Consider the following 19,968-nt stretch of genomic DNA (forward strand, 5'->3'; position numbering starts at 1 on the left):
TATGTGTGTGTGTGTGTGTATATATATATTTATATATATTTATATTTATATGTATATATATCTCCCACGTTCAAAGGCTGTTAAATCGCGTTGTTTAGCCATATCTTCAGAAAAAAATTACTTATACTGTCATGGTAAACAACCTGCTTCCCTATTTATAATGGTCTGGCCCTCTAGCAACTTCAGTGCGATATTATAGCTAATTTGCCTACAAACATCAGGTGGTCATAATCTGGCCACTCTGTATGTGTGTGTGTGTGTATATGTGTGTGTGTATGTATGTGTGTGTGTGTGTGTATATATATATATATATATTAGAGGCCTGGTACATGACATTCGTGCACTGGGGAGGAGGGAGGGTCTCTCAGCCCATCCTGTGCCTTCTTGCAGTCTGGGACCCCTCAGGGGATGTCCACCTGCCGGCTTAGGCCCGATCCCTCAGGGTGCAGTCAGACATCCCTCTCGCTATTTGGGGCTCTTACAGTCTGGGACCTCTCGCTCCTTCCCGCCCGCCTGCAGCGGAGGTGGAAGAGTTTCAGCTGTGAGGCTTCTGGCTGAGTAGTGCTCCCCTGTGGGAGCGCACTGACCACCAGAAGGCAGCTCCTACATTGAGCGTCTGCCTCCTGGTGGTCAGTGCACGTCATAGCGACCAGTCGTTCTGCTGTTCGGTTGATTTGCATATTAGGGTTTTATTATATAGGATAGGATATATATGGACACACACACACCTTATTTTTTTCCTAACCCTATGAGAGTAGATTGATGATATCATGTGTCATCAGTCTTCCTAGATACTTCAGACCAAGACCATTCTCTTAACCACAATGATCAAAATCAGGAAAAAGTATTTTCTAATATATACTTTATAGTCAGATTTCAGTAATTGATTCAATAATGTCTTTTATGATCCCACAGGCAACCACTGTTCTGGACTTGCCATAGATTAGTCTTGTCTATTCTTGAACTTCATGTAAATGGAATCATGCTTAGTAAAAAATATGTCTTTTATGAGCGTTTTATTCCCGATCTTGATCCAGGATCCAGCCCCCACACTACATCTAGGTGTCCCAGCTTGTTGGTGTCCGCTAGTCTGGAGTAGTTCACCTTTCATCTTTCATGATATATTTCAGGAGTTTGGCCACTTGCTCAATTTGGGATTATCGGTTATTTCCTCATGATTAGATTAGATGCATTACGTGACTTTGGCAAGAGTACTACATAAATGACTGTGTTCTCATGGTGTCATGTTAAGGAGGCCCGTGATATCAGTTTGTCCTATTTTTGGTGGTGGGAACTTTAATTCCTAGTTAAGGTAATGGCTGTCAGATTTCTTCACTGTAGTTTACAGTATTTCCCTGTGTAATGTAAAAGTAACTAATGAGGGATACTTTGCAACTCTGAAGTATTTCATTCCTCTTCAGACTTTTCTCCATGGGATTTACCATCCATTGAGGATTCTTGCCTTAGTCATTTATCACTGTGATGATGCTATCATGGTCATTTTTTCTAATGTCATCATTCCTTCATTTATTATTAGGTGGCATCTGTTATAAGGATGAATTCTCCCTTTATCTCCTTTTATTTATATAGTTGTTTGTTTATTATCAGTGTTGACTTGTAGATTCTTCTTTTATTCAGTGGACTATGTATTATCCATTTTATCATTCATATTAATGCTCAAATTGTTCCAGAATCAACAAGTGGCAGTTCCTTTTGACATGTCTCCATCTTTTTGGGGGGCACTTCCTAGCCCAAAAGATGTTCCAGGCTGGCTTGCTTCTTTTCTCTTCTTTTCTCTTCTTTTCTTTTCTTTTTTCTTTTCTTTCTTTTCTTTTTCTCACTGGAGGATATGTTTTTATTGATTTTAGAGAAAGGGAAAGGGGGAGAGAAAGAGAGAGAAAGGGAAACATCGATGTATAAGAGAAACATGGATCAGTGGCCTCCCATAGCCAGTCCCACTGGGGACTGAACCTCCAATCTAGGTAATGTACCCTGACCAGGAATTGAACCACACTGGCCAGGGCTCCAAGCTCATTTTATTCTGTCTTTCCCCCTGAATCAGCCATTTCTCTAAGTAGCCCTGATTCATTTTAAAAGGTAATGCCATTTAAAAACCAAGAGTTGGTGCTGGCTGTGTTTATTGCTACTGGTGTGTAATTGTTTCTAGGTCCTTTAGCAACAGAACAAAGATATATGTTCATATATATATATATACACACACACTGATACACACAATACATCTACATATGTATAAAAAGTATGTATGTTTAAAAGTATCCTATATAATAAAAGTCTAATATGCAAATTGTCCCCTTGACTGGGAGTTCAACCTGGAGTTTGACCAGGGGGCAGGGCTGGCCAGCCAACTGCCCATGGCCCCTCCACCTGGCCGGCCTGGCCCAATCAGCCCAGATTGGGGCTGGCCACCGGACCCGACCTGTGCATGAATTTGTGCACCAGGCTCTAGTATAATATATTAAAAAAATCACAGTGGTACTTCCAATTTCTATTCAGATCCACTCTGTGTTATTTTTTGCCTTTCTTGCTTCTATATTTGTGTTTCCCTTCTCCTGGCTCTCACAATATCAACATATCTGCTCATTTGCTTAATTCTATAATACACTCTGAGTTCCAGAATCGCTTTGCCCATACCCTGGTGAAATACAAACCTAAAAGAGTTCAGGATTTGTTTATAGTTATTCTTGTTTTCAGGCTAAGGGTGTTTAGTCAGGTATTAAATTTAGTTATTTGGTTTCATACAGTCTTGTTATGTTATTCATTTGAAATACAGTCAGATTTTTGTTTTCTTTCTGTTTGTATTCAATTTTAGGGTTCCCCTGTCCTTATTGATTTAACTTAGTTTTATTTTTTGAATATGAATAACATTAATGTGGTTCCAAAGTTAAAACTTTCATTCTTTTAAATTGCTTCTATGAAGTCATTATTTTTGTCCCTTTTCTTTATGTCCATTAGTATTACTTTGCAGTCTCCCTTCCTCTCTTAAACCCTCTGGATCGGGGCTCTCAGACATGCCAAGCTTTCCGTCCAGATGGCATTTGCCAGAGTCACTAAAAACTTGCACTTGCTGAACCCAGTGATCCGTTTTCAGACTGCATGTCACTCAAACCCACAGCAGTTTTGGTTTCTGAGATGATATCAGTGAATCAGTTCTGCACCCACCCCAAGGGCTGCCCCTTGGAAGCTCTCCCTTCAACCTGGATTCAGAGTCAGGCCAATGGTCACTCCCTTGCTGCTGCCACAGCTCCAGATTGCCGTTGCCACCTCCCGTGGGTCATGGCAGTCCTGTTCTCCCTGGGTCCGCACTCCCACCCTGGTCCCACTGCTGTCCATTTCCACACAGTAGTCAGCAATCTTTTTGAAATGTAAGTCCGGGCAGTCCATTCTCTGCTCACATCAGAGGCTTTCCTGTGTGAGCCGTGAGGGTTAAATTAAACAGTGCGAGGCTTGTAGGTCCTGCGTGCTCACGAGGATCTGCGCTTGTGAGTTAGGGGCCCAGTCTCCAGAACAGCCTGGTGGACGGAGGAGCTTGGCCCTCAAAAAGGAAAAAAGTCAGTTGCTCAAAGTCACAGAACTGGGATTTGACCCCAGTTCTTCTCTCTTCATGAAACCTATGGTACAGATGGTTCAGGAAGGGCTACATATGTTCAGTTTAATTCCAAGATAGAACATGGGGTAGCTTGGCCTCTGAGCCCCGGGAATGTTTTTCCTTGATTTTTTGAAGAGCCCAACAGCAAGGCTGGTGGCAGAATGATTCTCTAGGACCAGATCTGTGGGGCCTGTGAGGTCCGCCAGGGCGTAGGGGCACTTGGCTTCCCAGCTTTATGGAATCTGCTTTCTTCTGGTGAAGGGTTTCCAAATAAGCTAGTTTTCATTTTATTATTGGGGAATAACGGGTCCTCAAGATGGAGCTGCACCTTCCAGGGCCCCAGTGCTTCCCATCTGCCCCTGTAAGCCCTCCACCTGGGCCCGGGAGGTGGGGCTGAGAGAGAGTGCCCGGCACCAGCTGCCCTTCCTTGCTCGTTCAGCCACCCCCTTGATTTATTTTTTAGTTATTTACCTGACAAGCCCGGGGAGATCCCACTCTCTGTTCCTGCAAAGCAGGAGTATTTCAGTCTTGGCAGACAACACAAACATAGAACTTCATTTTCTTCTCCAAAGGCACAAAGGTCTCGGGAACCTCATTGCAACTCTTTTCCTTGGAGAATAAAATGGAACAGAGGTGGGTCCTTCCTAGATGCTATCAAAGGTCTGGCTCCTGAATTATGAAATGAGCTTACCACAGACTAGTTTTATATTTGAGGCAGTGGCATAGCATGAGTTCTTAAAAAATTTAAATATAGTCTTTTTTTATTAATACAAAGCAGTACATGTTTATTGTAGAATAACAGGCAAGCAAATACTCCTGTAATTGCACCATTTATACCGCAAAACATGAACACCCTGGCGTTTAATATTTTCAGACCTTTTTTATATATATTTGTATTTTTTGTGGAAGTAGGACTGTTTGTAATCTCTCCCTTTGTTCAATTACAGATGATAAGCATTGCTCTACATTGTTAGGTCTGGTTGCTACCGAGCATTCTTTTGTATGAATGTACCATCATTTATTTAGTCATCCCCATTAGATGGACATTCAGGTTGTTCTCAGTTTGGGGCTATTGTAATGAACACTGTGCACATCCTTGCTATTTCTTCGTTAATATTTGACTGGTAGAACCCAAGAAGCAGGGTGATAGTGTGGTTTCCTAATGCTGGTTATGAGAGCTGACAAGAGTAGGTCTGGGGCCTTGTAGATTTTGTGAGTATGTGCACTTTTCTGGGGTGAGGGTCTAAAACTTAGATTTTTAAAACAGGCTGAGTCTGGCTGGTGTGGCCCAGTGGTTGAGTGTTGACCTATGAACTAGGACAGTGGTCGGCATACCGAGGCTCGGCAAACCGCAGCTCGCGAGGCACATGCGGCTCTTTGGCCCCTTGAATGTGGCTCTGCTCTTTATTCATTTATCAATTGAATACCAAAGAGCTGCATGTGGGTCACGAGCCACGGTTTACCGACCACGGAATTAGGAGGTCACTGTTTAATTCCCAGTCAGGGCACATACCCGGGTTGCGGGCTTGATCCCCAGTACGGAGTATGCTCCTGCTGCAGTCCCTTGCTCATTCAGCCACCCCCTTGATTTATTTTTCTGTTATTTACCTTGACAAGCCCAGGGCGATCTCACTCTCCTGGTCCGATCGATGATTTTCATCATTGATTTTCTATCTTTCCATCCCTTTCCCTTCCTCTCTCTGAAATCAATAATAAAAAAAACAAAAACAAAAAAAAATGGGCTGAGACCCCCGTATAGATCAGGAACTGGTGTTGCAGTCCCAGGTTTCCCACCATTTCCTTGTGCATAGTACCTCCCAAGACCAGTAGCATAAATCGGGATGGCAGTGTTTGTCTTCAGGGATGTTTGAGTGAGCCCTGGCGAAGGTACAAAGAAGATGAAATAATCCCTTTCCTGAGCGTGCTTGCCAGGTGCACCAGGGTTAGCCACATGAGTAGACAGCTGCTGGATCCTTCCCCTTGGCTCTCCTTGGCCTGCAGGGATGAATACATTTCTTTTAAGGCCTTACACCAGTGGTTCTCAACCTTGGCTGCACATTAGAAACACCTGAGAATCTTTTTAAAATCCTGATTTCTGGGCCTCATCCTGCGGAAATTCTGTTTCTTTGTTACTAATGTTGTGGCCCCACCCCATAACAAATACATATTGTTTTTGTGATTAATCACTATGCTTTAATTATGTTCATTTTGTAACAATGAAAATACATCCTGCATATCAGATATTTACATTACGATTCATAACAGTAGCAAAATTACAGTTATGAAGTAGCAACGAAAATAATTTTATGGTTGGGGGTCACCACAACATGAGAAACTGTATTAAAGGGTTGCGGCATTAGGAAGGTTGAGAACCACTGATCTAGATGATGATGATGATGATGATGATGATGATGATAAAGGTGAAGCAATGAGGAAGGCTGGTCATTTCCAAGTGCTTCTATATTCTGGGCATTGTGCTCAGCCTATGAGGTACTTTTTATCTTCATTTAATGAATGGGGAACAGAGAGGTTGATTTACTTGCTCAGGGTAACACAGGAAGTGACAGAGTCTGGATTTGAGCTCAGACATTTGCTTCCACACCCTAACCTCCTGACCACCATGGTTTCGTGAGTCTCACACTCCTGTCACATTAGGGGTCTTGGTCAAATGTTTCTGTGGGTCAGGCCTTGCATGTCCCCACTTCTGTGACTCTCTTCAAACCAGTCCTTTTCTAGAAGCTTTTACTGCCTCTCCACTTCTAGAGAGTCTGTCTACCTTCTAGGAAGCTTTCCTTGTTTACCCCCGAGTAGAGCCAGTTTGTTCCTTCTCTTTACTGCTGGGCTGTTTGTAGCACCCAGCTGACAGTCACATCTGGGCTTATGATGCAGGCCATGTGCTGGGATGGAAAGAACCAAACCTTTGGACCCAAACCAACTTGAGTTCACATCCCATTTGGGTCAGGTAGGAGTTGCCAGGCTGTGATATCTGATCTTAATTCTGCATAATTGGTAGCTTTTGAGCTGGGGAGTACTGTTTCAAAAGAAGCTTTTTAAATGATGGCAGTGTACAAGGATGGATCAGTGCAGAGAGGAAACTGGAGATGGGTCAACCAATTACACGTCTGTCCTGCATAATAATTCTCTTGCTTGTTCACATATGGATTCAATACCTACATGTCCTTTCATTTGGAAAGATGAAGTCCCCTCGCTGGCACACAGCTTCTGGGGGTGGCAATAAGACTCACCTGAGAGATGGCAGCAGTAGTGCGCTCATGACATTCTTCCTCCGCTTTTGGAGTAGCCTGACAGATGGTATCCTTGATCTGTATGCAGGCAGTTTCCACCAAGAAATTCACTGCATCAGCTGTAATGATCGCCATGTGAATCCCACTATAGCAGTTTGTCATTTGGTTTTAAAGAACACTGTTGTGATAGGGATCGGGTGGAATGCAATTGTGGAGTCATCACAAGCCCCTCAAAGGATCTCTTATTTGAAGAAGAAGAACCCATTGCTGCTGGTGGCATCAGGCCACTTCCTTCTTTGGTCATAAGTTTTGTTAGAAATTGAGAGGTTTTTGATAGTTTTGAGATCAGTTTGTGAATGCCTAAAATCTGCCCCAGACCAAGGGTCCCTTGTCCTGAGAACTTCCTGAGGAGTGAATGGTGCCCATAAAGAACAATGGTAAGTGTGAAGTGGGAGTTACTGCTGGCCTGGCCGGTGTGTGTAGAACACCTAGCTCGTTGGAAGGCTGGGCTGCAGCAGATGGCCCCTCCTCAGGGTCTGTAGGGCCCAAATCTCATCATCCGCTGAAAGTTGGCGAGCAGCCCCAGTGCAGGTGTGAGATGAACGCTGAGTTGTTCTTTGGATATGCAGTTGTCCCTGTCCGTTCGTGGTGGTCTTGCAGTCGGGACTTCTAGCTTTGGTCTTGGAACCTGACCCAATCAAATAGAGATTCCCTCTTTGAGGAGGAATGTGGAGAACAGAGAGATGGAGCCCTTGGGAGCATCCACCATGGTAGGGGCCAGTCAACCCCTCCCGGGAGCCCAAATAGCATGTCATTGCAGGATGTAAGCGAGAAGATGGAGACGTGGATGTGTGGTGGAGATGTGTGGGAATGTTTCTGTGTCCCTTGCTAAACAGGAACCTGCAGGAAAGGAGGTGAGAGTGTGCATTGGGCAGAGTGAGAGAGTGGAAGCAGTAGACCTCCTGGATTTTCACTTGTAAAATGGAGATACTGACACTGGGCCTGGAGGATGGTTGTGAGGCCTGTTCTTTAATATCAGTGGTTATTAAAGAACCATCCTCAGGGCCCGGCTCCTGGTTGCTCAGGCCTGTCTTATTCTGGTGCCCACAGAGCCCTGCAGTGGGAGGTGACTTTCAAGCACAGGGTATAGGGCTGTGGCCTGCGGCCCAGTGGCTGGCATGGCGCGTGGAGGGGGAGCCCTGGCAGCCCTCCAGCCAGCTTGCGAGTTCATTCGTGGGAACCACAGACAGAAAGCAAATGTGCGAGTCTCCAGTGATCTTTTCCTGGGGCTGTGGTGTTGGGAACTCTCCTTTAGGAGTCGTTTTGAAAATGGTGTGTGTGGGTGTAGTTTAATTGTAGGCTCATTTTTCAAGTTCGGCTATGGAAGGGTTTGTTTTGTTCTTTAGCCACACGTTAGTTTCTTCAAAGAGCTCATCTCAGTCTGCAGTTTCCAGAGCTCTGAAGTATTTTTCAAATAAAGTTGTTAGTCTCTTTGAAATCTGGGCTCAGGTGCCTCCTTTCAAACAGCAAATGAGGACCTGCAGGAGAGAGAGGAGGATCTTTTGCCCAGCTATGCTTTGTTTCATTTTGTTTTCTTTTGTCATCCCCCTGTTGTAGACACTGGCTTTTTCAACGGTAATCATATACTCCTTTCCCTAGTAATCCCTCTTCTGAGAGCCTTTCCTTAGGAAACAATTTAAATGCAGATAAAGCTGCATGCACAAAGATGTTTATTTCGTTTTTTTTATAAAAGTGAAAAATTGGAGATGACCTAAATGTCAAAATGGGACTGGCAAAATTGTTGTATGTGCATGTCTATAATGCTATATTAATGTGGTCATTAAAAAGGATGTTTCTAAAGCACATTTAGTAAGAGAAATGCTTATAAGTATGAAGTGAAAAATACAGTCACAGTATCCTATCCTCATGCCAAAATGCATGGACAAAGAATGGAAGAGACTGGATTCAGTGACATGTGCATAGTGGGTACCCGAAGGACAGTGATCTTTTTCTTGATTCTGTTACCCATCCTGTCCTATATAATAAAAGACTAATATGCAAATCGACCAAATAGCAGAACAGATGCTCAACGCAGGAGCTGCCCCCTGGTGGTCAGTGCGCTCCCACAGGGGGAGCGCTGCTCAGCCAGAAGCTGGGCTCAAGGCTGGTGAGCACAGCGGCAGCGGCAGTGGTGGGAGCTTTTCCTGCCCCCACAGCAGCGCTAAGGGTGTCCGACTGATTGCTTAGGCCTGGTCCCTGTGGGGAGCAGAGCGAACCTAAACCATCAGTCGGACATCCCCCGAGGGCTCCTGGACTGGGAGAGGGCACAGGCTGGGCTGAGGACTCCCCCCCACTCCCCTCCCCCCCCCACCCAGTGCATGAATCTCATGTACCAGGCCTCCAGTTTCCTATAAAGAGCATGTATTCTGCTAGTATCAGAGTTTTAGAGAAGGACCGAGAACCTGCACCTGTGCCACTGCTTTTAGCTTTAGTGCTGTCACGGTCTTGCTAGAACTGGAACCTGAACAGTATGAGGAGTCGTAGTCTGAACCATGTTCTTGGTAATCCTACTTTAAATACCCGGGGTTGCTATAAAGAGTGATTCAACAGATGGGATAGTGTCTCTGCAAACGTGTGAGCAAGAAATCATCAGGGAACACCTTTTAAAAATGTTTTTCTTCATGTTATTTCTGCTTCTAGGAAAATCAGTAGGAGTGGACATGAGTACCCAGAGTGAACTGATAGAGAGGTGAGTGTGTAGTGTTTGGTAAGAGGGCTGCAGGTGTGGTTTGTCTGCGGGTGTTTTTAGTATTCCTGCTCCCTCCCCCTGGTAGTTTCCTGCTTCTTGTAAATAAAGCATAAACACCTGTGAAACTGAGAATGGCCACACTAAACCAAGGGGTCATGCTGTGTGTCCTGCAGCCTTCATCCAGTTGAGTAGGTTACTCTGCCAGGTGCTGTGAACCAGAGGACACATTCTCCTGTTGGCACCTGGTACCTGCAGAATAAATCCATTTGAGCCCCTTCTTGGTCTGACCCATCTTTCCTTTCCATCATGTATCCCAGGCTTTTCTGACTGTTGTTCTCTTGACCAGCTGTTGCCAACCTTTCAGACCTCACGGACCACCAGTTGGCAACTGCTGCTCTAGACCATGATGGCAGTCAGTTCACATGGAAATGAACTGGCTCCTCCTGACACCCCCATCTCTCCACTGCATTCAGGATCAGTTGTTCTTCCTGTAGCACTTGACACATAATTACATTACAGAACTTAGCACACAGTATTGTAATACTTCCGCATTCATCTTTTACTCCCAAATTCCTCAAAAGAGGAAAGGAGCTAGCATTAACTGGGTATTGGTATGTGTCAGCCCCTGCCTAGGCATTCACTTTCAATAGTTCTGGCCTTACAAGGTGAGCATTATTATTCTCATTTTTGAATGAGGAGCCTGAGGGTCAGAGTTGCATACTTGCCATTAAGAGCAGAGCTGAGATTTGAACTTGAGCCTGTTCTACTCCAACACCAGGGCTGTTATTATTATTCCACATTGCCTTTGAAGGGCAAAGACTGTGTTTTTAATACCTTTATACCTGCTCCAACCTCAGGTATCTGGCATGTAGTTGGAATTCAGAAAATGTTCACGGACTAAATGGATTGCATACTCTCGTAGCTTGCCTCTGGGCAACTGGAAGTGTCAAGGTCTTGCCCTCCTCTGTTTTCTTGTTAAAGGTTCTGAATGCTACAGGGCTGTGAGTACTTCTCTCCTCTTTGGAACTACAGCCCTCTGGGCTCCTGGGGGTAAAATAAAGAAATAGAGACCAGTCTGGGGTGCAGAATTTATTTGGCATCATGAAGGCCACCAGCAAGCAGGCAGGGAGGTGATCACTGCTCACTGGAGGACATTTCTATCAGTGTTTCTGTAACTTTAGAAGAAATACTCCTCTCCCCCTGCAGTATTCCCAGTTCAGCCCTCCACTTCCATCCTTAAAATAACAGATCACACCCCATTGGCAGGCTGTGGGAGGGTAAGGAAGGCCTCCCAGACCGGAGACAGTCTTTGCTGAGATCTAAAGGATGAGCATTGAGGGCTGGGAGAGTGTCCATTCTTGATGCACAGGAGATGTGGCCCCTTTAAGCAGTGTGGCTGCTGCATGGAATGTGAAGGTTGGGGCTAGAGAGGCAGGCAGGGCCTTGTTGGGCTTATCCTCAAATACTGTGTTAAGAGTCCAAAATGTGTTCTGTAGGAAGAGGGGAGTCTTTGAAGGAGGGTGAGCTGGCATTACACATGATCAGATTTGCCATCTGAAAGGCAACGGTGGTTCTTGGAGAATGGGCGGAGGGAGGCAGGGAGCCTCCTCAACCATGTGTCACCCTTCCGTTTCTGACAGGCTTGTTTCTTTCCTTCTGTTCTACCTGTTTGAGCTGTAGGCTTAGCACTCACATGGGCCACTCCTTAGCTAATTAAACGGGGGCTCTTGGCCCGTTCCGCACTTTTGCCAGGCAGCGGCAAGCCCACGCATCCATCACGCTGTCTGAGCAAAGGTGCATCTGGTGTTTACCTGTTAATGAATGCATCGCAGCTTTGGAGTCCTTTGCTCTTGTCTGAGTTTATGAATAATGAGACAAGAAGTAATAGGAAAAAGTGGGAGAAAAAAAGAGCTTAAATTAAGGAGCTTATCTATAATGGAGATTCACATGGGCTTTTTACAGAGTTCAGGATGTTTTTCCTCATGGCTTAGGTTGCCTTGGGAAATACAGGCTAATAACCAGATGATTGCCAGAATGGAGATATTGGACCACAAGGGTTTTGAGGTTTTTAAACCCCTAAGGCCACTTCATGAGTTTAGGTTGGTCTCATTCTCCTGGGGCCTCGAAGGCAGGCAGACCTGGGTTCAAATGTGAACCCCATCACCTGGGAGCTGTGAGACAGCGGGCAAGTTTATATGGGGCTCAGTCCCCCCAACTTTAGGTGAGAATCCTACTCCCTACTTCACAGGGTTTCTGCGAGGACCAAGTAATATAGTTCATCTCAAGTGCCTGGTATGCCATGGACTGATGTCCTCTTTCAGATCTCTCCCCCACAAGCCAGATGGTGGTGCTCCCCCTGCTCCAGACTCAAGCCCCGAGCCCTTTTTGTCTTCTGAATGTCCTTGCCGAAAATGCTCCAGGGAAGCAAAGGGGCTCCAACCCAGCAAAGGGCCCAGGAATCTTACGTGTTCTGAAGGCATGGTCCTGGCTTGGGATCTCAGATTTCTCTCTCACTCCCATGGTCAAGGGTTGAGGAAGACAGCTTACCCTACCAACATATTCTACCTGAATCTCCTGAGCCTGCAGCCTCTCGCGCATTATCTGATGGTGAAATGTCCGAAAAGTCCTCCTCCTCACAAGACCAGAAGCAAGACAACGAGTCTGAGAGGACTTCAGTTTTGGTGAACAATTTTTCTCAAGGTAAGCTAAGCTTTACGAAGCATTTTAAACACAGCCAAGGTTTCCTGGTTTAACCAACAATGTGTCATCTTGCCGTAGTAAGCAAGAGTGTGGTGACATTTGAATATTTCTTTGAGGGAAGGAGATTCTGGGTGGGCCAGAGCTGGTCACTCAGAGTGTCATTTATCACTGGGGAAAGCTAGGGTTGTTGACAGTGTTGGTGACTGGGGAAAAGCCATTTTTGTTTTTTAAATGATGACTTATTATATGACTTGCTATTTCCTTGCTCTTCTAAGTAGGCAGGCTGGAAACTCTGGTTCATTTCCTTTGTTTCTTTCAAACTCTTCCTAAGGCAGGGGCACTAGGAAGACTCTTCTGCTTTGAATTGTACAGATGCCAGAGATCACCTAACCCCTGTTAGGTATTTTGTAATTCTGTAAGTCTGCTGTGTTTCTCTTCGTGGAAGCCCTGGCCCACGGGTCAGCCCCTTGCCCTGCCTCTGATCGTGGAGCCATGGGTTCAGTTGGCAGAATCAGCCTCCCGAGGCCCCACCTGCCCCTAAGCCCCCCTTTACCTCTTCGGTATTTGCAGTCTTCGTTACATCCTGTTGGGGTATTAGGTAGGGCTTAGTGTTTATAATTCAGTGTATTTCAGAAGTTCAAGGAACAGTATAGACCAGAACAGATAGACCAGGGACTGGCACTGTTTTCCTATAAAAGGCCAGAGAGTAAATATTTTAGGTTTTGTGGGGCATTTGCTCTTTGTTTCAATTACTAAATCCTGTTGTTACAGTAAAAAGCAGCCATAGATAATCTGTAAACAAATGCTGTGTTTGGGTTCCAATAAAACTTTATTCACCAAGACAGGGGTGGGTGTATTTGACCCAGGGCTGTAGTTTTCTAACCCCTGGTGTAGACTCTGGACCTCAGCTGACTTCTTCTTGTCTCTCTTCTAGTGGGTTTTTTGCAAGGAGCCCAGAGTGGACCCAGAGAGCAAGTCAGACACTGGCATATCCTTGCTAAGGTCCTTTGTTGACACCTGATTACATAGCAAAATGGTTTTCAAAAACTTTACATCTTTTTTTTTTTTTTAAGCAACAGATCCTCCACTCCCCCCTCCTCGCTTTTTTTTTTTTTCCAGATGAAACTTTACATGTGGGTCCAGTATGTAAAAAAGTCCGAGTGGAGGCTTTGTCCCCTTGGTGGCCTCCCAGGCTCGCCTAGGACACTCAGGGTCCTGAGGAGCATAGTTTGAAAACATACCTAGAGCATGAAGTACACATGCGTGATGTAACTCGGGTCTCAGCTGGGGCCTCCAGTAGCTAGCCCCCTAGATTTGCTTTCTTTGGGTTTCTGGCAGTACCCTGCTACGATTTCTGTGTACGATTTACCTTCTTCTAATTTAGGTCAGACCATGAATTGTTTGGTCCCCAGTATCCCTCCTGCACTGTCAGTTGGCATGGAACTCAGTCCCTTTCCCAGAAACCCCGGGACCGTAGGCCTTTGTGGGAAGAGTCAACTTGACTGAGGGTGGGAGGGCCGGGAGGGGCCGGGTCCCAATGCAGCAAGCCAGCTCCGTAACATCAGAATGCTTAAGATTCTGTTCTTCAGAGCCCTCCTCTATGGTGCTGGGCACTTCCCACTTTTCCTCTTGCCTGTCCCTCTTTTTTCTAGTCTCTGTTTTTTTTCAGTGTAGAACCATTCAGGAATCTTTAATTTTGATTCCTCTGAGGACCCATGACCTTGAGCTTATGCCCTCCTCCTGGGTTCCCAGGCACTCCCCTGATGGGGATGGTGCTCACTGGAACCCTTGAGCAAACTCACTGTTCACTTTCTTGGTTTGTCTTCAGAATTTTAGTCTTTGCATTTGCCTTTTCCTTTTGTCATATTCATAATCTGAATGGAGAGGGAATTTTGTGTTTGTTTGTTTTTCACTTAGCATTATATCATAAGCTTTCTAACATGTTACAGAACATCATTTTTACTGGCTTTGGCTTAGTCCGCTGAATGGCCGAACTGCAGGTTTTCTTATGTTCCCTGTTGCAGAACATTTAAGTCATTGCAGAAATCTCACAATTTTGATCAGTGCTGTAGGGAATATCTTTGAACATGAGCTTTCACCTTATTGAAGGGCATTTCTTAACCTAGATTCTGTAAATTGGAATTACTAGTCAGAAGATGTACAGAGTATTTTTGGTGGTTGCTCTTAAACAGGATTTGTGGTTTTAAAGAGTTAGCATTTGTCAGAAGGGTGTTATTGTGGAGGGATGGATATTTTTCTCCCACCTGTAAAGGCGAGTATACTGTTTCCTTCTCCTTGGTGAGGGCTGCATAATTAACAAGTGGTGTCCAGTTCAACTGGGAATGTGTCCTTAAGCCCAAGTGATGATTCCAGCTCCCGGCCAGACTCAGCAGAAGATGACTTGGGCTGCTGGCTGCTGAGATTATTACCGCAGAAGCCAGCAGCATGCAACGTGGAGGAACTGGCAAGGACGGCCGCAGTCAGAGCAATAAGCTCCCGGCTCCCTCCGACCTGACCAGCCACTGGAAGGTGTGCAGGGCAGCAAGGCAGGCGCAGCAGGTTTGGTGACGTGACGTGACGCTCTGGGAGTCTGTGACAGGCCGTTCTTCAGTCTGGGCTGCAGCGAGGGCCTCAGACAGTCCAGCAAATGGCTTGCCACACGGGTGGCATTAATAGGAGATAGCTGAGGGTTTGGGAATTAAGTCATCTCATCAACATTCAGATTCATGGCGAAATTGCTATTTAATTAGGAAAAGATCGGTAACATTGTACTACTATTAAATGAAAGTCGTGTTAGAGGAATTAAAACTGGGTCATAACTTTAGTATAATGTTTTAAAGTAAACATTACTAAGACATACGGAGTGTACCCTAATTGATGAGTTGAAGACTTTAGTTTTTCTTTGGATACTTAATGTGGTTGTGCTTTAAACACTGATTCTGGAAACCCACCTCTAGGTTGGAGCTCAGCTTCCTTCTTTGTTAAAGTGAGGTGTGGCAGAGGCTAAAAAAATGACATGCTCATTTTAGAAAATGTGGGAAGTTTAAATTTTTATATATTATTAAATATAATATTAAGATGTAATATAGAAGTTTTGAAAAACCAAAAATCTATACCCAAAGGCAATCTCTGTGAATATTTCGGTGTATTTCCTTCTTTTGTATATGTCTCTTTCCTGTCTGCAAGTTTTTAAATAGAGCTTTGATTGTACTGATAAGCCATTTTGTATCTATATTTTTCTATGGTACTATAAGGTCATCATAATATACTTTTAATAGCTGTGTAATACTACATCATAATGCATGTAATACAGTTTATTTAATAATTTGAGTTATTTTCAGTTCTTGCTGTTACATACAGTGTCAAAAAGAACATTTTCTTGCATCTGGCAAATGGTTGTCAGCAGCTCTGGTGACCTCTTAAATAAGTTCCTAGAATTAGAATTATTTGGTAAAAGACATTGGAAAGAACCTTTCTAAGGTTAATGATAAAAACAGTCCCAAAAAGTCATATTATACTCATGCTAACAGGATGTATTCTTGATTGTACCATTCTCACTAACATCAAGAGTATTGATTGTTTTGTTTTTAAGACTGAAATTAGTAAGTGATAAATGGATAACATAAGCCTTTCAAAGAATTAGTCCTGAAAATATCTGGATTCATAATGGAGGTAGTTTAATCAACTCTTAGGCAATTCAGGCAGACTTCAGAGCGATCTGTTAGTTTCACCATAAGGAAGATTTTAAATTAATATTTGATATTTAGAAGAATAAAGGGCTGCATGAGAGTTAGCATTAAAATTGTATGGAATATAATTTTTCCATGCAATGTACAATATCTCTCTCGTGGAGGGCTGCAGAGAATCGTTACAGAACTGTGTCTGTGGGCTGTGGGCATCAGCTCAGCCTCCCCCTGCTAGGAAGGAATTGCCAGTTGCTGACTATCTTAGCACAGCCAGTGCCATTGGAATTTCAATATCACTGCATAGTCTAGATTACTCACTTTGCTAGGGGCTTCAGACCGTAAATAAAAACTGTCCTTCTTCCTGTAGACCTACTAATGGAACATATACAGGAAATTCGAAGTTTGAGGCAACATTTAGAAGAATCTATTAAGACAAATGAGAAGCTACGGAGACAGTTGGAACGGCAAGGGCTTGAGTTTGATCAAGGTAAGAAGGACCTTCCCAAGCCGGCGCAGTCTGTGCGTGTTCATTGCCTGGATCAGCATTCTGTGCACTGGGAAGAGCATCGGACTCGTGGCCAGAGAGGTTTCAGTTCAAACCCTGACTCTGCTGCTTACCTCCAGGGTGCCCTCACTTAACCTTGCTGACTTTCAGTTTTAGTCACTTTTCTATAAAATGGGGATAGTAATTTCCATTTTATCCTGTTGTGATGAGAATTACGTGAGCTAACTTAAGTAGAGAGCCCCACAGCCCCTTACATAGTAGTCACTTGATAAATGTTACTTTCCCAGCCATTGGAGAAGTCTGCCAGCCCCCCAGACGCCTTGAATTGTGGTTGGCTCCTCATTTGCCTTTGGAAGCTGTACAGAAATAGATAGGTATTTAAAACCAAAAAAGCAGTATTTTGTCTTTTTAATAATGGATTATAAAAATATTAGCATTTTAGCAGTCTCGTAAATCTCACATGCTAATCAAAAAGTCACCAATAATGCTGCATAGCCACACTTAGCTCTGAATGGGATATTTTTCCATGAAGAATCTTTAAATATTTTTCCATAGGTAAGATATTATTATGATTCAAAAATTGATGCCTCCATTCTGTACCCATCAGTCCTATTATCCCTTCTCTGCTCCCATTTCTGCTAGTTTTCTTCTGTGTTCTTAAACAGTGTTTGTTTTTTAAAATGTAAATCCAAATATATATTCTTACTCCCTTTCTCACTTACCCTGAAGGTGTAGAATACTTTGTATCATTATTCTGTTCCATCTTTTTCTTCAAACAATACATTTTGGACATCTTTTCTTCTTGCTCCGAGGACTGTGTCCTCATTTCGTGAAGAATGTGTCTGAGAGCAGCTTTGTGCCCCAGGAAAGTGGGAGATTGTTTGGGCCGGACTTCCTGGTGTGGATCCCAGAGCTTCTGTTGATTAGTTTGTGGCTTTGGGCAAATCTCCCCAGCTCTCCCCATCTTAATTATCTTATAAGAGTCACGGAGATTAAATGAGGCAGTGTTATGAATGGGGCCTTGCTTAAGCTTCTCTCAATAAATGGTGGTTTTCTTCATCATTACCAGTTTTATTTTATTTATTGTGTAACTTTACCAGTTTAACTTTGCAGCGCTCTGCAAAGGGTGGGGATGCTGATGTCATTCCATTTTTGGAGATGAGATGACGAAGCTCTGCATCTTTATCAGAGATGTACTCAGTGGTAGCTCGCTGAGCTCGCTGCGGCTGGCACAGAGCTCCTTAACTTGAATCTTTGGACCCTAGTCCAGTTCTCATTACTCTCCAGCCTGTCGCAGTCAGAAGGACATCTTTCCAGAGTACTGTGCGTGCTGCTGTTTGGTTCCAAATGGTGTTTTCTCTCTTTCTCTCTCTCTGTCTCTCTCTCTGTCTCTCTGTCTCTCTCTCTCTCTCTCTCTCTCTCTCTCTCTCTCTCCCTTCCCACCTGCATCCAGCATCCTCCCCCCTGTCAGCCCCAGGGAAATTTATTAATCTGAGTTATTAGTCACATCAAACACAGGAAAGAAATACACGCCTGGGCCCTTCACATTCGCTCTTGGTAATGCCCGAATTAGATTCATTCTGTTTTACATTTTCCCTAGCAAATCCAATTATAGAATTATTTGGGGGCTCAAATGGCCACCAGCTATAATGGAGCAGGCAATTGCTCTGGAGAGTAATTCACTTTGACAGGAAGGTTTACAAAAAGGCATTCATAAAGTATTCACGCTGGTGGAAAGACATGCTGTTCTCACCATGCTGTCACAGCCTCCGAGAGACAAAGAAATAAACGTGACTGCGCCTCCCCCTGCTGCCAAGTGTTCACCTTGGGAGCAGGTTTGAGAAAGGCATGGCTCCTGTAATGCTGAGGATGTGGGGGAGCCCCTCTTGCCTCCTCTTTCAAGCTCACTCTTATCTCCCTTTGGGCTCTGGTAGCACCATATATAGTTCACAGAGTGATTTTCTTATGTTTCCTCATTATTTAAAGCTGTTTTCTAGAAACTTCTCTACTGACCTTGAGACTGCATAAATCACTATATTTTTGTTTTTATAGGTTCTTCAAACAGTTTTGCTTGTGGTTCAGAGCTGCATAATTCTCTGACATCAGAAATTCGTTTCCTGAGGAAGCAGAACCAGGCCCTCAATACAATGCTTGCTAGAGGATCGAGAGGTAAGACTTAAAGGGGTCTCCTGCAGCCTGGAGCCCCACCGCCTTCTGTGGCATGGGACGAATGCAGGCACTGCACTCGGAGTAATCTAGGCTCATCTCCCGTGGCTCTGTGGCTTTGGGTGGGTCACTTAACCTTTCTGAATCTCTGTATTCTTTGCTGTACCAGGAAAACAGGAATACCTCACAGGGCTGTAGTGACAATTAAACACTGTAAAGCCTCAGCTCGGTAAATGTTGCTTTTTGCCCTTGTTACACATCCCCTCTATCCAGCCACCTCTCATCTGTCTTAGCTCCCAGTGGGAGAGAGAAGGCCTGGAAGTATATTACTGCCACATCTCAACCAGAGGTTTCCCACTGTCAGGAAAGTTTTCACAGTATTTCTTATAAAGATCCCTTCTCTTAATTCCTTCAGTTTGGAGCTTTGTCCCCCAAGAGCTTTCACTTACATTACCTCTCAATACTTAAAATGTTTCTGGAATGATATGTTATTAGTCCTGTTTCACAGGTAAGAGACAGGCCTAAGGAATTGACTGAACTGTGATCACAGAGCTTGAAGGTGGTGGAGCTGAAACGTGGGCCAGTTTATTTCACTTTCCCTAGACGTTATTCATGCTGATTTTGTTTGAGATGAAATTCGGGCTTCTGCAGATCATTCCTTCATTCAGCAAACATTCCTGGCTCCAGTTCTCTGTCAGGGCCTGTGTGGATGCTGTTACAGAAATGAATTGAGAACTGGTCCTTTCCCTCGTGGTCTGATGGGAGACACAGCAGGCCAGTCTGTGGACTAGCCACGATGCAGGCAGACTTGGAGCTATAGGATCCTGGAGACAGCATCCTGGCCAGGGAAAGCTGGTCTTCAGAAGCAGAGTCTAGAGCAGTGGTTCTCAACCTTCCTAATGCCGCGACCCTTTAATACAGTTCCTCATGTTGTGGTGACCCCCAACCTTAAAATTATTTTCATTGCTACTTCATAACTGTAATTTTGCTACTGTTATGAATCATAATGTAAATATCTGATATGCAGGATGTATTTTCATTGTTACAAATTGAACATAATTAAAGCATAGTGATTAATCACAAAAACAATATGTAATTATATATGTGTTTTCCGATAGTCTTAAGCGACCCCTGTGAAAGGGTCGTTTACCCCCAAAGGGGTCTCGACCCACAGGTTGAGAACCGCTGGTCTAGAGGATAAGTAGGGATTAACCAAGGTGCCTCCGGTTTAGAGGAGCAGAGCCTTTTCTTTCCTTCTTTTTTTTTAAAAAATATATTTTATTGATTTTTTTACAGAGAGGAAGGGAGAG

The 19,968-nt window shown here is 44.2% G+C and overlaps 1 protein-coding gene across 2 annotated transcripts in view; it reads left to right on the top strand.

Annotated features, from left to right (window-relative positions):
• The window catches only part of CDK5RAP2 (CDK5 regulatory subunit associated protein 2), a 157,074-nt gene that overhangs the window by 117,877 nt on the left and 19,229 nt on the right, over positions 1 to 19,968 (top strand). For both annotated transcript variants that reach the window (XM_014550189.1, XM_014550190.1), the window contains exons 25-28: positions 9,553 to 9,601; positions 12,129 to 12,301; positions 16,355 to 16,474; positions 18,545 to 18,661. In XM_014550189.1, the coding sequence (XP_014405675.1) occupies positions 9,553 to 9,601; positions 12,129 to 12,301; positions 16,355 to 16,474; positions 18,545 to 18,661 (459 nt within the window). The remainder of the gene's footprint in view (positions 1 to 9,552; positions 9,602 to 12,128; positions 12,302 to 16,354; positions 16,475 to 18,544; positions 18,662 to 19,968) is intronic.

This window comes from Myotis brandtii, unplaced genomic scaffold, assembly GCF_000412655.1.
Source record: "Myotis brandtii unplaced genomic scaffold, ASM41265v1 scaffold589, whole genome shotgun sequence".
In the NCBI taxonomy this organism is placed as follows: domain Eukaryota; kingdom Metazoa; phylum Chordata; class Mammalia; order Chiroptera; family Vespertilionidae; genus Myotis; species Myotis brandtii.